At 47.9% G+C, this 14,626-nt stretch overlaps 1 protein-coding gene and 1 long non-coding RNA gene across 5 annotated transcripts in view; one reads left to right on the top strand and one right to left on the bottom strand.

The window, feature by feature from the left end:
- The window catches only part of Srrm4 (serine/arginine repetitive matrix 4), a 607,431-nt gene that overhangs the window by 568,995 nt on the left and 23,810 nt on the right, over window positions 1-14,626 (top strand). For both annotated transcript variants that reach the window (XM_010604082.3, XM_019204466.2), the window contains 5 exons: window positions 1,817-1,888; window positions 4,506-4,532; window positions 6,297-6,347; window positions 9,430-9,531; window positions 13,016-13,172. In XM_010604082.3, coding sequence (XP_010602384.1) covers window positions 1,817-1,888; window positions 4,506-4,532; window positions 6,297-6,347; window positions 9,430-9,531; window positions 13,016-13,172 — 409 coding nt within the window. The remainder of the gene's footprint in view (window positions 1-1,816; window positions 1,889-4,505; window positions 4,533-6,296; window positions 6,348-9,429; window positions 9,532-13,015; window positions 13,173-14,626) is intronic.
- The window catches only part of LOC104848220, a 31,334-nt gene continuing 18,608 nt past the window's right edge, over window positions 1,901-14,626 (bottom strand). For 2 of the 3 annotated variants that reach the window (XR_004516777.1, XR_004516778.1), the window contains one exon: window positions 1,901-2,718. This is a non-coding gene — a long non-coding RNA (uncharacterized LOC104848220). The remainder of the gene's footprint in view (window positions 2,719-14,626) is intronic. The other variant, XR_004516779.1, reaches the window with a different exon arrangement.

The following is a 14,626-nucleotide window of genomic DNA, read 5'->3' as shown; positions in this document are numbered from 1 at the left end:
CCTTTTTTTTTTTTTTTTTTTTTCTGCAGAATAGTAACAGTAGCTGCCACATGGGGTTCTGGGAGCGTTCGATGAGAAATGGACGTGGCAACAGCTGTCACAGTGCCAGGCACATAGTAAATGACCAATTAATATGGAGTAAAGTTATTACCAGAAATACTGATTTTTTTTTTTTCAGTCTTGCTTCATGCAAAGGATTATGCTAAGCACTCTGATCTCCATTATCTCTTTTACTCCTGACCAGGATCTACCAGTCAAGCATTGTAATTCCCATTTTAGAGATGAAAACAGAAAGACTTGGAATCTGCAGGGACTTGACTCCCAGGATCCTCAGTTGCTTTCACTACGTCTACCTCCCAGGCTAAACGCCTAGAATAATGGGTGGACTTTATATTATTTGCCTGCTAGGGACTCTTTTGTATTCTATATATTGTTCTCAATACACAATTTCTTCTCAATTTTTTTGCATTTAAAAGATTTTGAGCTTTGCTTGTGGGTTGCCACTCATTAGATTAAAAACATGTCCAGTGTTTCAGCCCCAGAGGTCTGGGCTTTCTTTATCCCTTAGGGCCTCCAGTTGAGAATGACATCAAACCTTGGACATAGTATTTATAGAAGTCTGCAGAGGGCAGCAGAGAGCAGTGTCTGAACCATTTGGGCCTCAATTTTAGGTTTTTCTGGAACCCTGCCTCCAGGACACCCCTTTAAATCTAATTTGAAAAGGACAAGCCCAGAGAGGACCCAGAGGGAAGCTGAGTGAGGACCCTGATTTGAGGAGTTGGTGGAAGCGCACAGAAATCCTAAATGCTCACTGAGCACGTGTTTGGGGGCAGACATCTTGATTCCTTAAGGGAAAAGTTACTCCACCATTTTCTCTGATGACATATTTTGTTTGACCTGCAAAGAGTTTTGTTTTTTTCTTTTTAATTAGTGGTTAAAATTTAAAAACCAGGAGATATCATGTAAAATTATGGATGTCTGGAGGCTTCTTTTGAAAGGGCAGGTGCTTTGGAAACTCAAGGCCTGTGTTCCCACACCAGATCTGAGGCTGATTAGAGAAGCAGCCACCCCTCCATCAGCTGCTGTCTGGTTCTTTGCAGTCTCTGTCACTCCCTAATGTCTTCCACCAAGTCTACTTTGTTTATTTCTTATTGGAGAGGCTTCCATGGACATTTGAGTTTGCAGCATTCATTCCAACCCCACTCTTTTGTTACGGGGGGAAATAACAGAACTAGGAACAGGCCGTCCTATGCCCAAGGTGACTCTGTGAGTCGGTGATAGTCAGAATTTGAGCTCGAGTCACTGAGTCATCACCATGAGCTTAGGGCACCACGACCTTAGGGTATCTCAGGGAACCCAGGCAGCCATGCTGTGACTGCTTGGTGAGACCCTGTTCAGGGGCTCAGTCTTATTGGAGGGGAGATAAGTTGAGAGAGAGGGGAGACCCACAGAATATGTGACGAGAATCATAGCCGACCAGGAGAGCAAAATCCTTAAGATGAGAGGGAAATTTCCACTTGGATCTCACCTCATGCCCTGGTTAGCTGTGCATTTCTAGGAAGGTCAGTTCACTTCTCTGAACCTCACTTTCATTGTCTAAAAGTGCAGGGTGGCAATTTATCTACCTAACAAGTATGTGGAGGAATTACCTGAAATAATGCATATAAAGTACTTGGTAATAGTTAAAACAAATGCAAGCTACTGTCGGGATTGAGATTATCCTTGACGGGTGATTCCCAAAGAGCCAAGGTCCTAGATAGGGTCTGGGAAAGGGACTGGAGAGATCTCCCTATGATGTATGCCTTCCTCCCCACAGGTCCCCATCCTATAGCCCATCACCTGTCAAGAAAAAGAAGAAGAAAAGTTCCAAGAAACATAAGCGACACAGGTATCATCCTTCCCCTTCTGTAGACAGAGCTGTCCCAGGCTGGATAGAGGTTGAGGCATCAAAAGGTCATTTGGAAGCATTTCGTGTCATTTATTGTAGCAGATACGTTATATCTATGTTTTGTTTTTATTTGTATCATACCGAAGTCAGAGCTGTATTTGGGAGGACCAGAGTAGCTAGAGCTAACTGGGGCCTGAAGAGACTTGATTAGAAGAAAGCAGGAGCATCTCAGGGACCAGGCAGGCCTGAGTAAGGGGCTGGGACCATGGAGTGGAGAGCTAACAGAAGTCAAGCAGATCCGAGTTTCCTCTGCTTCCTGGTCCATGGGAAGGGGGCAAGGCTGCTCCCTGTTCCATCTCTCTGTTGAAGGTTAAGTCACAAGCAGACCTTGAACTCCCCATCTTTTTTTTATTCCAAATTCCCAAGAAAAGGCCTCTGGGGGGTCCATCTGCTTCACAGCGGGTGGGACAATGTTGGAAACACGGCTGCTGCATGGTTCACCTCTTTGGGTGGGGAGCAGGGCGTTATGACCTGGAAGAGAGTGTCCACTATACCACATGTGCATGTGTGTCTGGAGGTGGGGAGATAGAAGGATAGACACTAGAGGGCTCCAATTCATGGTTCACAGGCCAAGCCAACACTCTGTAATCGGAGATTTTGCAGTGTGAAAATCCCGTGTCACAGTTCCTCTGTACAGGAAGTTCTGTCTTCATGGGCCATTTCCCACAGGCAGCCATCACTTGACACCAAGTTGCTACTGTGCATTCAGAAGGAGCAGCCCTCCATCTTATTATCCCCACTGACACACATTTTCCAAGCCCTCTGGTTAGCTGTGGATAATAGGAAAATGTGTATATTTTATTTTGCTTATTTATCTTCTAATTCTGCTGCTTGAGTTGTGAATGATTTGTACAATAGAACAAGCATGGAATCAAAGGTAAGAAATCATTGGGTTTTCCCTCTGCTGCTGAAGCCCAAATCAGAGGGTCCACAATGTGGCTTTTCCCAAGCCAAGGGTTTGCTCTTCTCTTGGCCTGTGTTGTTAGAATGTCTCAAACTCACACTGATCTCAATGGTTATGTCCACTACCTGCCCAGACTTTTCTGTGGATAATGAGTTTGTGCTTCATACAACACATGAAAAAATTAGTGAATGAATATGAGACTTAAGCAATTAGTGAAATCTTGCCAATTTGCTGTTGGAAATCTTTCTACCATAGAGCCCATGATAGTAGAGTCAAGGTCATGCCTATGAGTGTAGACTGACATCTTTTCACCTTCTCAGGCTGAACAATCCCTACCAGTTTGAGGGACTTTTCTATATGAGGATCCTGGAAGCCAGATGGCTTCTCACCAAAGAGTTCCTTCTTGTGATACAGATTTGCCAGAGGTTTAGAAATAGGCCCTCTCTGCCCACTACAGCAGTCAAGGGATTGGAACTTTAGACAGGAAGGGGATCGTAAGACAGAAATGATGGGAAATTGCAGGTCCTTCCCAAGCCCTCACCTATTGAGCACCTCCCTGCTCCTGGTCCAGCTTCTCTACTTTCATAACATACTTGGTCTTGGTTAATGATGGTAGATTTTTTTTCTTGGAAGTTGGAGCTAGGGATAGGGGAAGCATGGAGGTTTGTCCTTCTCTTAATTAACAAAGCTTGAGGGTTTATTGAAAATCTCATTTTCATATCTCTTTATCAAGCACCCATTATAGTATCATGAATGAAGATTCCAGCCCCCAAAACAGAACAGTAACCAAAACCCAGCTCCTGCCCTCCAAGTGCTCACGTGTTAGTGGGGGAAATGGGTGATCATAATAGGCAGAAGACTGTTCCCTGATAAGGACAGGTTTAGAACCTCACCTGGGGATTGAAGAACCAGCGAGAAGGTGTTGGCCAGTCTCAGGGACTCAGAAAATGCTAGGGAATGCTACAGTGAGAAAAGGAGATCAGAGGGGAGTTCTGGAGGAGTAGAACTGTGCTGGTGAAGCCATAAGACTTTGGGCAACTTGCTAACATTTTTGTGAGCTTCAGTGTATTTGTCTGGAAAGGTATTTATTAACAGTGCTCTGCTGTGTGAGAGAAGATCGAAAAAAAGTTGTGCATGGTGAGTGCTTAACACAGAACCTGGCACGTAGTAAGAGTTCCATGTAGGGAAGCTGGGGTTCTCATGATGAGGAGGAGGAGGGGTGGGGGCAGAAATAACCCCAATGAAGAAGAGAGAAGGTGAGAGGGAGAAGAGGAGGCAGAGGATGGTTTTATGGTCCCCTCATCTAACCTCATCCAGAACATGCTTGCTGAACAATTTTGGGTGAGGATTGGAGCACTGGTTAGCTTTGGCCTGAACATAATTTGCATGTCATCTCCACGTTATTATTAATATTATAGAGGTGGAGAATTGGCTGAAGGTCCTGATCCCCGGGTAGCATAATCCTAAACACAATGATGTATTCGTCCCAGCAGCAGAATCCCAAACTCACCCATATTTATTCTCTCCTTTTCCTTCTTTTCTCCTTCTTGCTTCCCTTTTCTTCTATCCCTTTTTTTCTCCTTTTCTTTCTCCCTTCTCTTTTCTTCTATCCTTCCTTGCTCCCACCCCTCCACCTTTTCTCTCTTCAAACAGGTCATTCTCCAAAAAAAGAAGGCACAGGTAGGAATCTTGCAAATTCTTGCTACTTGTTTAGCTTTCCTCTTCCACAGCCAGGCTTCGAACTGCTTCCTGGATTAAGTCAGGCTCCATCTTTGTGTTTCTGGGCGTCAGTTCCCACCAAAATGAAAATGTAACTTGGTTTTCCTGAATGTTCTAAGCCAGCTTTCATCTTCCATTGGGCTCGATGATTGCCCCTGGATTTGCTAAGTGTGTCCCTCCCCACAAAGCACCGTTAGTTCTCCCTGAATCTGTTTACCACTGGTAGAAACCTTGAGTTGGGGAGCATGCAAAACATCTACTCCATCACCCCACTTAAACTTTCCAAGAGCTGGCCAGAGACACAAACACCAAATGCTGGTACAATGGAAACACCAAGTGACCATGAATAAAGCTTTCACCTATCGGAGACTCATTACAAAGCAGATCTTACACTAAGCCCCTTCTCCGTGTGCTTGTATTTAATCCTCCTTAATTCCCATCACAAGTTTGTGTAGGAGATATGTTTACAGTTCCTGTTTTATAGATGGAGGAACTGAGACTAAGAAAGGAGCAGTAATAGCAATGTCCATAGAGCTAGGTGACATCAGCACCAAAATTCAAAGTCTGATCAGGTTCAGGAAAGGCATCAGTCGCTTCTTAAGTAACAGTAGCCACATGTGCAGCACTTTGCTGAATTCAAAGCCCAGGCATTTATTCATTTAATGCATGGGCAGTGATTGCCAACGTCATCTGTCCACTTGGCTCCACAGCCTGTAAAATGGTCCTATTTTGTGGTTGAGTAAATCGGGTCCCAGAGAAGACAAGTAACTTGTCTGACACCGTGCATGCAGCAAATAAGCAGCAGGGCTGGGACTTGACTCTGGTCCTAGGGCAAAGTCCTGGGCTGTTCTGTGGCTGAGGTTGCATCTCAACATGGAGAGAGTTCCTGTGGCCAGATTACAGGCCTGATGCAGCTGGGCGAAAATGACTTCCCCTTCCCAGGACCTCTGTAGTGATGGGTTCTAGTGGCCCTCTGTAGCCAGTCTGGCTTGAAGTAACAAAATAGCATCCACCTTCTTGGACCTCATTTGATTACCTGAGACCTTGAGTTCCCATCATCTATTCTATCCACAGCCCAGTTCACTGGCTCTGATTTTTCTTAAAAAAAAAAAAATCAACCTAAATATTTGAATATGTATGTGCAGAACATTTCAGAATCTACCAAGTTCCACGAGTACTGCATTTCTCTTCTCTTACAAATTAAACAGCAATCAAAAGTATGGACTCTGGGGACCCATGATTTAGGGCCACCTTCCAGCTTGCTTCTGTGACCTGGACAAATGTCTTAGCCATTCAAGGCTGTTTCCGCATCTGTAAAATGGACCCTTATTAAATGACATCTCTGTGGGGACAACAGAATGAGTTTGCTGATCTAAAGTATGTATGTAGCAGAGTGCCCAGCCTATCATATCGAGCCTCTGCCAGTGGCAGGCATTGCTACTACTAGTATCTTTGTTGCCACTGTCACTTCTAACTTACCAAAGCTGAGCTTGGCATCCTCGGCTCCCCGTTCCCAGCATACGTGTGTGAGTCAGTACCCCACTGACTGCATGAAAAAGTTGGCAGTCACTTCTCTGGTCTTGGGCAGTGGTCAGTGTCCTTCCCCAAGCTGCCTGGATCTAGTGGGCTGTTATGCGTTCGGCATTTTAACTACTTATTTTTATCTTTAATTGCATTTTCGAGTGGTTTTCGCACCTTTCAATTAATTGGACATTTCTTATTTAGCTCCTCTAGCCCAAAAAGCAAAAGAAGGGAAGAGAAGAGGCACAAGAAACAGTAAGTAGGCACCACCTGGAATACACTCTTCAGTTTGGGAATCGGGAGACCTGGCTTCTAGCAACCAGAGTAGTGGCTGCCAAATAGGGAAAGGGAGGAGGGGGTAGATAACTTAAAGGGACTAGGAAGGGAAAGAAAGAGGAGGAGGAAGAGGACGAGGACGAGGACGAGGAGCTGTGCGTGCACTCGAAGTCGTGGGCGTGTTGTGCATGAGTGCACCGGACTGCGTATCTGATACGATGTGGCTGTGTGTGCATGTGAACTTATAAGTGCATGTGACCATACTGTGTGCATGTGTTCCCAGTGTGTGAACCGTGTACATATATTTATGTGTAGTACGTATATCCGCACTGTGCACATTGTTTGTGATTGTCTGCCTGTACATTTTCTTGTCATGCAAACATTTGTGTATGTTGTGTGCACAGATGCATAAAATCTGGGGATATATTGTGTATATGTGGTAACTACTCATGTTGGTGTGAGTGCATCTGTGTGTCTGTGCCTGGTTTCAGCAGTAGGTGAGAGGTCTGCACCATGACCAATGTGTAGGGATTCTGTGCACTCTGTGTGAACAATGCTTATGTGTTTTTATATCTGTGTGCATAACACACACAGGCCATGTGTGGTGGCTTTTACGTGTGTGTGCTGTGTGTGCATGGATTACAGGGCTCTGATCCTGTGTGTGCATGTGTGTGAGTAAGTATGTGCATCCATGCCGCGGCTCCTGGTTTACAGTAAGGAGCTATCAGGAAAGCTCCCGCCCCAGTCTCAAGGCCCCAGCTGTTTCAAGGTTGATAACTGGTAGTAGAAATTCAAATCAGCCACTGCTGCCTGTGGAGTTCAGTTCCCAACCAAATTAAAAGTAAATTTGGTTACAACCCAGCTATTTTATACCCTGCAAATGTTAGTGCGTGTTTTCCAATCAACTAATATTTTATCTCCCACCAAAGCTTCTAAAGAGAGGATCAAAGATACTAGAATGAAAGGTAGTCAGTTGCCGGGGAGGGGACAGAGGAGGCAGGAGCACAGAGGGAGTGCACCCAGCCTGGCTTCCCCAAAAGGTCTCTTCACTCAAGGTCAGTGTGAAGGAGGGTATTTTGGCTGCTGCCCTGAAGTCCTGGGAAGTACTCTCTAGAGCTACTAGTTCGCTTGGGGCAGAACTTCCCCAAATCAGGCTTTTTCGACACCAGTCAGAACTGTTCACCATCTATATCAAGGGTGTTCTCATGTTAAGCACAGATAGAGCCCATGTGTTCAGAGATCCCAGAATTACGTGTGCAGTGAGACTACATGACGGGCGGCCACAAGCATACCAGGTGGAGGCACGGTAGCCTCTCTGGTGCCAAGGGCAAATGCATCTCAGAAATAGTGAACAGAGCCTCAGAAATCTCATGCAAGCCAGAGAAAGAGACAGAGAGACAGACAGACAGAGACAGAGATATCAAGGAAAGCAAAGCACCCTTATGATAAATGACAGTTTATTTTCACCAAGCCCAGGGTCACAGCTGCTTCTAAGCACTGAAGTGACTCGGCTCCCTTTTATTCAACAGCCCTTGGTGTGGCTTTAATCTGTGGCACCCTGTGCTGGGCCCAGCTCAGAGCTGAGGCATTGTCCAGGCCCAGAGGAGCTCGCAGTGGACAGATAGGGAACGGGTGGCAGGGGGAGCCCGTGGCCGGACTTCAGAAGGGAGTGTCCAGGCAAGGACGGGAAGGGAGTAGCTGTTTTAGCTTAAGCAGGTTGTTGGAGCTCTCTAAGTCCCCATTTCTTCAACTGTAAGTTGGGGATAACAAGAAAAGCTGCACCGTAAGTCACTGTGAGGCATCAGAGTGTCGATGGAAGAAAAACGCTTAGAGCGCAGTGCCTGGCAGGAAGTGGGTGTTAGGTATGGCGACCTGTCCTTGTCGTCATCCCCGACACCAGGACATCACGAACTGGGATATGTACTAGCCAGAATATGGGCAGAGAGTTACACATCTCAGATTGCTGCCATCTGCTAGGCCAGAGCAAAAACATCAGAACTTGTGGCCAGGGAGCTGGATGGGAGTTAGCACCTGAAAATGCTTCGGTGTCAAAGTCACAGTTAGACCTGGATGTGAAGGTAATGGGAATGTTTTACACAGGGAAGAGACAGGGCCCGACGATGACGTGAGAGGAGTCTGTGTCCTTGCTTGAGATAAGCAGACTGCCTCTCCGTCCAGTCACCTCTGAGTACTACTGGCTTCCCAGTCCATTGACACGATTTGTGCATCCTTACCCACCTCTACCACCACCAGCCCTGATTCCAGACTGTGACCAGTGCTTAGACGTAGCCGATGTAACCTGTACTAATACCATTACAGTGGTGATGGTAGTAATCGCTGATATTATGTGTATAGCCCATCCTGAAAGGGTTTCTACTCCGCTACTCCCCGCTAAGGATCTGGACTCTCTTTCCAGGTCTGAGGTTAAAAATGGGCAGCCCAAAGGCCTAATTTACTCTGCAAATTGTGTTTCGCTTTCCCCAAAATGTATTTTTTTCTTTCCACAAAAAAATGAGTTTCCATTTAAAATAGGCATATTTTACATTAAAAATATCTATGTTTTCACATTTGCTTGAAAAATTCAAACATCCAGCATACCACTCTTCTGGAGGCAAAGCGGCCCCTTCTATTTCACCCCAGGCCCTGGGCTGGTGATTTACTTAGTGCCTGGTTGAGTCCCACATGCCGGGTACCTGACTGGTCCCTGAAGCTGTGTAGAATGGAGACCACCGCGTTAGCTGAGGGGCAGGTGCGCGGGGCAGGGAGTGGCTTTTTGCCTAGGGTATGAGCTGTACTAGTTCTGCTTGCAGTTTGGGAGCGGGGCGGGCCCTGAGTCATCCACATCCCCTCCAGAGGGCTCTTTTCTGTTCTGCTGTGTTCCCCTACTGCTGGGTGGAGGCCCCTGTACACCCGGGAAGCTGGGGTGATGCAAAGCAAGTTCACAGACCTATGGGAGGGACTGCGACTCCTTGAGCAGAAAACGGATGTGTGTCGTAAGATCAGTTTCTCTCTCTCCCCCTTTCTCTCCCTCCCCGCTCACCTCCCTACTGCATCCCCCAAGATCCCGAAGCCGGCCCCGAAAGTCTCACCGCCACCGCCATCACCACCGCTGTCCCTCTCGGTCCCAGAGCTCAGAGTCTCGCTCCTCCAGCAATGAGACCAGGTAACCCCTTGCCCGGTGGAGCCCGGTCATCCCATTTGTGCCCTGAGACCAGGCTGTGCTCAGGTGTGCCCCTGCCCTGCCCTCAACAACGACTCCACTTCCTCACAGAAGGGGCTGCAGTGCAGACCAGGTGGGGTGGGGAGGCCGCCTCAGTGGCGGGGCGCACAGCCCTGGGAGACCCACACACACGCTCTTTAAGTGCCTGCGATGTAACACTTCGTATATGGACTCACGAGGTCCTCTCTGCACCCCCACTGAAGCAGGTAGTATTGTTACTCCCTTTGTAAAGAGGAGGAAACTGAGATGCATCACTGACACAGAGTCACAGCTGAGAAAACTGCCTCTTTGTGGGCACAGAGACTTACAAGGACAAGGTACAAGATGAGAGACTTGTTCATCATTTAGCACTAAGTGACACAGCAGGTGTTGACAAAAAAAGAGTTTTTCGCTAAGGGATGCTCTGAGCCGCCAATGAAAGGTCTCACAGCACAAAGTACCAAGTTAAGCTGGGCGTGGTGGCGCACGCCTGTAATCCCAACACTCAGGAGGCTGAGGCAGGAGGATCGCTGTGAGTTCGAGACCAGCCAGGGCTACATAGTGAGTTCCAGGTCAGTCTCAACTACATAGTGAGACCCTGTCTCAACCAACAACAAGAACAAAAAGGTACCAAGTTATAAAGTCCTCCCGAGTCACCTTCCTCCTGACTCGGGCTGTCTCTATGCTGAAATGACTGTCCCAGCCTGAGAAGGGAGAGGAGTTCTCCACGGATGAGAAAGCAAGGAGCAAGAGAAGAAAAGGGAGAAGGGCAAGAATAAGAAGGAGGACGTAGGGTTCTGATGCTGTGGAAGTCTGAGATCGCTGAGGCCCGGCAGGGACCCCAAGTCCGCATCCCAATGCCAGGGGCTGCTTTTCTCCTCCTCAAGGGCTTCTCGTACTCTGACCACATGTTCACAACACCTGGGGAGGCTTTCAAATCTTGGTACCTGGGTCCCGCCTCACACCGGTGAAATCAGCTAGAAAGAGAAGAGAGAAACGGGAGCGTGACAGGGAGAACACAGGAGGCGAAAGAGGAAGAGGAAGGAGAAGGAGGAGGAGGAGGAGGAGAAGGAGAAGGAAGAGCAGGAGGCAGGAAGGAGGAGGAGAAAAGAAGGAGGGGAGGAGTAAGAGACAGAAGAGGACAGACAGGAAGAGGTGGGGAGGGAAGGGGAGGGGCGGGAGGAGGAGGAGGAGGAGGAGGAGCGAGAGGAGAGAGGTTCACTCAAACCCTGCTCTGCGCCAGGCATTGCGCTACAGTTCCAAAGACTTTTTCTTTCTTAATCATCCAAGTGACCCCATAAACTAGACAGTGCTTTTCTACTTCCACTGCACTTTTCAATCACCTTGGGAGTTTTTTTTTTTTTTAATGGCAAGGCCTACGTCCCAGTGTTAGCGAACCCACCTATAATTCACGCAGAGTGGTGTCAGGGCAGGGATGTGTGTAAATCACCCGAGACACCATAAGCACGTAGTCCCATGTGGGAAGCAGTGGACACAGCAGCCCCTGACAGCCACTCTTACGTGCCGACCTCACTGTTCCTGCTGGGCGTTGTTGGCCAACATCACATCAGACGATGCTGTGCTGTGCCCCTGACGGAGGGCAAGAGAAAAGAGGACTCCTCTGTGGTCAGGTCTGTTCCCAGCTGAAACTAGAACTTTGTCCCAACACAGCAGTGTCCAAATGCCTGTCTATCCAGCTAGTTTGAGTGGCTCCTACTTCTTTGGCAGTTATGTCATTGGCATTGGGCCAGTCCTCTTTCTAGACAAGATGGATGAGGTGCCCAGCCATTGAATTACTCTGCTTTGTTCAAGCATCTAATCCAGGATAGAGCCCTAGTCCCTTCATGGCTCTTCCAAACCACCTAGTACGGGGCACAGGCTATGGTAGGCTCATCCTAACGTCCTCTTACAAGACATCTTACATTCCCCTGTGCTGCGCAGTACCCTTCGCAGCAAGGTTTATTCAGACACGGGCTCCCGGTGGCTTTTCTTTCAAGGGCTTTGGTCCACTGACTTAAACCACATCACTGATGAGTCATAGCTGAGAAAACTGCCTCTTGATGGGCAAGAGATGCAAGTGGGGTCCCACAGTGAGGTCGTTGGGACAAGTACACGGTTCTGAGTGACTCATTCTGATTACTCCATCTCTACTCTGGGCCAAACTGCTCTTCCTGGCTAAGCCCTCCTGGCCTAGACCAGAGAGTTATACAGGGACCCAGCACCTTCCCTGCTAGAGAAGTGGTTAACATTGCAGACCCGAGCACTAGGCACCCTGCTGCTGTCCTGTCTCCTGGTGGTGCTGCCCCCTGAGGTTCCGAGTGTACTGCTGGGCCAAAACACTCTCCGGAAGTCCTGAGAGCCGACTGAAAGCCAGCACGTGGGACATATACCCAGTAGAAAAGTGATCTGGACGAGGCCAGTCCAGAGTGAGAACCTGAGAAACTAGCTCATTCCTATGGGTGCAGAAAACACGCTGGCCCTGCTATTTCTAAGCTGTGTGACTTCAGGCAGGACCCTAAATGCCTCTGACCTCTCAGCTCAATCATCTGCAAATTGGGAAAGTCGTACCTGATCTGCCTACGTCTTCACAGTGTAGAGAGGACTGTGAAATTACTTAAGCGACTTCTAGGTGCCGACCAGATCCATACGATGCTATCTCTATTTTCTACTGTGTCTCAGAGAGTTGATGGGACACGCATCAAGTGTGCCCATTTCTAAGGGTCAAGCACACCTCCAGTTTCAGTGTGGACAAGGCAGCCAGATCTAAACATAACAAGCTTTCTGAAGCTATTTCTATCTTTTTGTCCAGTCACTTTCCCCCACTATTTGGGGTGACATTCAATAAGATGCCTCCATTTTACAGAAAGCAAATTTATATACACAAAGGCACATGGATATACAGTTATGTCTACAGCAGAACTCATGGAAACACGGACAGACATGCCCAGACATACAGATGGTCACACGGCAGAAAATCACACAGGGCCACGAAGGAATCAGAAAAGGAGCTTTGCTGTACTTACGGAGGAACTTCATTCCCCCAAAATAGTGTCAGGTGTGAGAATAAGCAGCTATCAAACAATCAAATGAGATAATGAAGGAGGATTGGAGGGATGAGTAGACAGACGGATAAAGAGATGAATGAATGAGTTTGGAGGTGGGTGAGTGTAAGGATCAATGAATGGGTGGGTGGATGAATGAGTGGGCAGAGGAAGGGAGGGAGGGGTGGACGAAGTGGGGAGGTGGGTGCATGAATAGGTGAATGGGAAGATATATATAGTCCCATTGTCACGCACACACATTCAGACCATCTAGGACTAAATCACACGAACAAGTACCAGCCTGCCCAAACACATCATCGTCTTCGGATGACAGGTTCGTCCCTCAATCCTCTCTCTGTCCTGCTCACCTTCAATAGACCCTCAAGGTCTCTCTCCTCTGCCTCCAGGCACCGAGGTCGGTCCCCTGAGGAAGGGCGGAAGTCCCACCAAAGGCACACCCGCCGCTGCTCCAAGACCCTCAGCAAGGCCAGCCCCGAGGCCCGGTCCAGCCACTCACCCAGCCAGCCTCTCCAGATGCTCAGCTTCCTGTCGGCCAGGGGTGTAGTAAGTATTCTGTACAGCCTCCTCGGCCGGCCCTGCCACGACACTTGGGGGAGGGGGAGCTACAAGTTCAGGGCAGTGTGTGACACATTTTAATTCCATTTGGGGCAAAATATCCCACCGGCTCCAGACCTCGTTACTGATTAATCAAATGGTCATTCAGCAACCTTTGGCAGCACTTGGCTTGGGGCTTTGGGGGACAGAGGCAGAAAAACTAAAATACTGAGGACCTTTTATCAGGGGGAGGTTCGATAATAAATGCTGGTCTCCAGAGTGACACCTGCAAGAATATACATGTGAGCAATCATAGGAGGTTCTCTGACGAGGGAGGGAAACAAGGGCCTTTGACATAACACAGGCTTTAGTTTTTACTCAAATTCTACATCTTTTATGCCGGCTGGCTGGCAACATTTGTTGACAGCTGGAGTTTGATTCAACTATAAATGCTACTTTGAACTGATATGAGAATTTTCCTCTGAGGAGCTCATAATACTTGACCTGTGTCTCCTCATGTGTCCGCACAAGGTCTCGAGGACTTGAGGGAATAGCTGTTGTCCATCGTTCCTTTCCACATATGAAACAGAAATACCAGGCTCAGAAAGGTTAAGATTTGGGGTAAAGTCACACAGCAAGTCAAGAGCAAATCCAGTTTAACAGCCTGGCCCTGGATTGTGCCTGCCGCACTCCGCTGGGTCAGCAAGGAGAAGCTGGAATTTGACTTCAGACAGTTTGTCACTGTGAACAAGAGATGTAGAGATGATTCTGAATTTAAACCCTAGCTTTGCCACTTCTGGCCGTGTGGCTTTGTGCAAGTGACCTAGCCTCAGTTTTCTCATTGATAAACTAAGTAATACCACTTCCGTATGGGATTGTTGGGAATATCCAACAGGATAAAATAGGTGAAGGCCTGTTATAGGCTTTCAGCCAATGCGCGTGCCAACAGCTGTAAAAAGACCTGTCTGTCCAGCAACATGAGAACTTGAAATTTTCAGGGAGCTGCTCCTTTAAGAGAGATGAGGTAGAAGCAAGGAAAAGCTAGTGGAGAGGTCAAGAAATGTGATGCATGATAAACCAGAGAGAGCCCTGCTCGATATACTGGTTATCGACAGGACATTCTGGAAAATTCTTCTCCCGTCAAGGCTCCTTGTATCACCAAGGTCTCATTTTGCTCCAAATCCTCTGCCTACCTAGAAACATGGACAGCTCTCCCCGATGCCTTCTTTGTAAGGAGGCCCCTGGTTACTGAGTACCTGTAGGAGGCAGGTACCCACTAACATTCTCTCATCCCTAAATGTCCTAAAATGGGTTTCTCAGCCTGGTGTGGCGTTATGCCTATAATCTCAGCACTCTGGGAGGCTGAGGCAGGAGGATCACAACTTCAACCACGGCCTGGTGAACTTAACAAGACAAAGAAGGAAAAGGGGGGGAGAAGAGAGGTGGGGAGGGGGGGAAGGGGA

Source organism: Fukomys damarensis, unplaced genomic scaffold, assembly GCF_012274545.1.
Source record: "Fukomys damarensis isolate Sample0158 unplaced genomic scaffold, DMR_v1.0_HiC HiC_scaffold_12, whole genome shotgun sequence".
Lineage (NCBI taxonomy): Eukaryota > Metazoa > Chordata > Mammalia > Rodentia > Bathyergidae > Fukomys > Fukomys damarensis.
The sequence above is the reverse complement of the archived record's forward strand: the minus strand, read 5'-3'. Positions and strand labels throughout refer to the sequence as shown.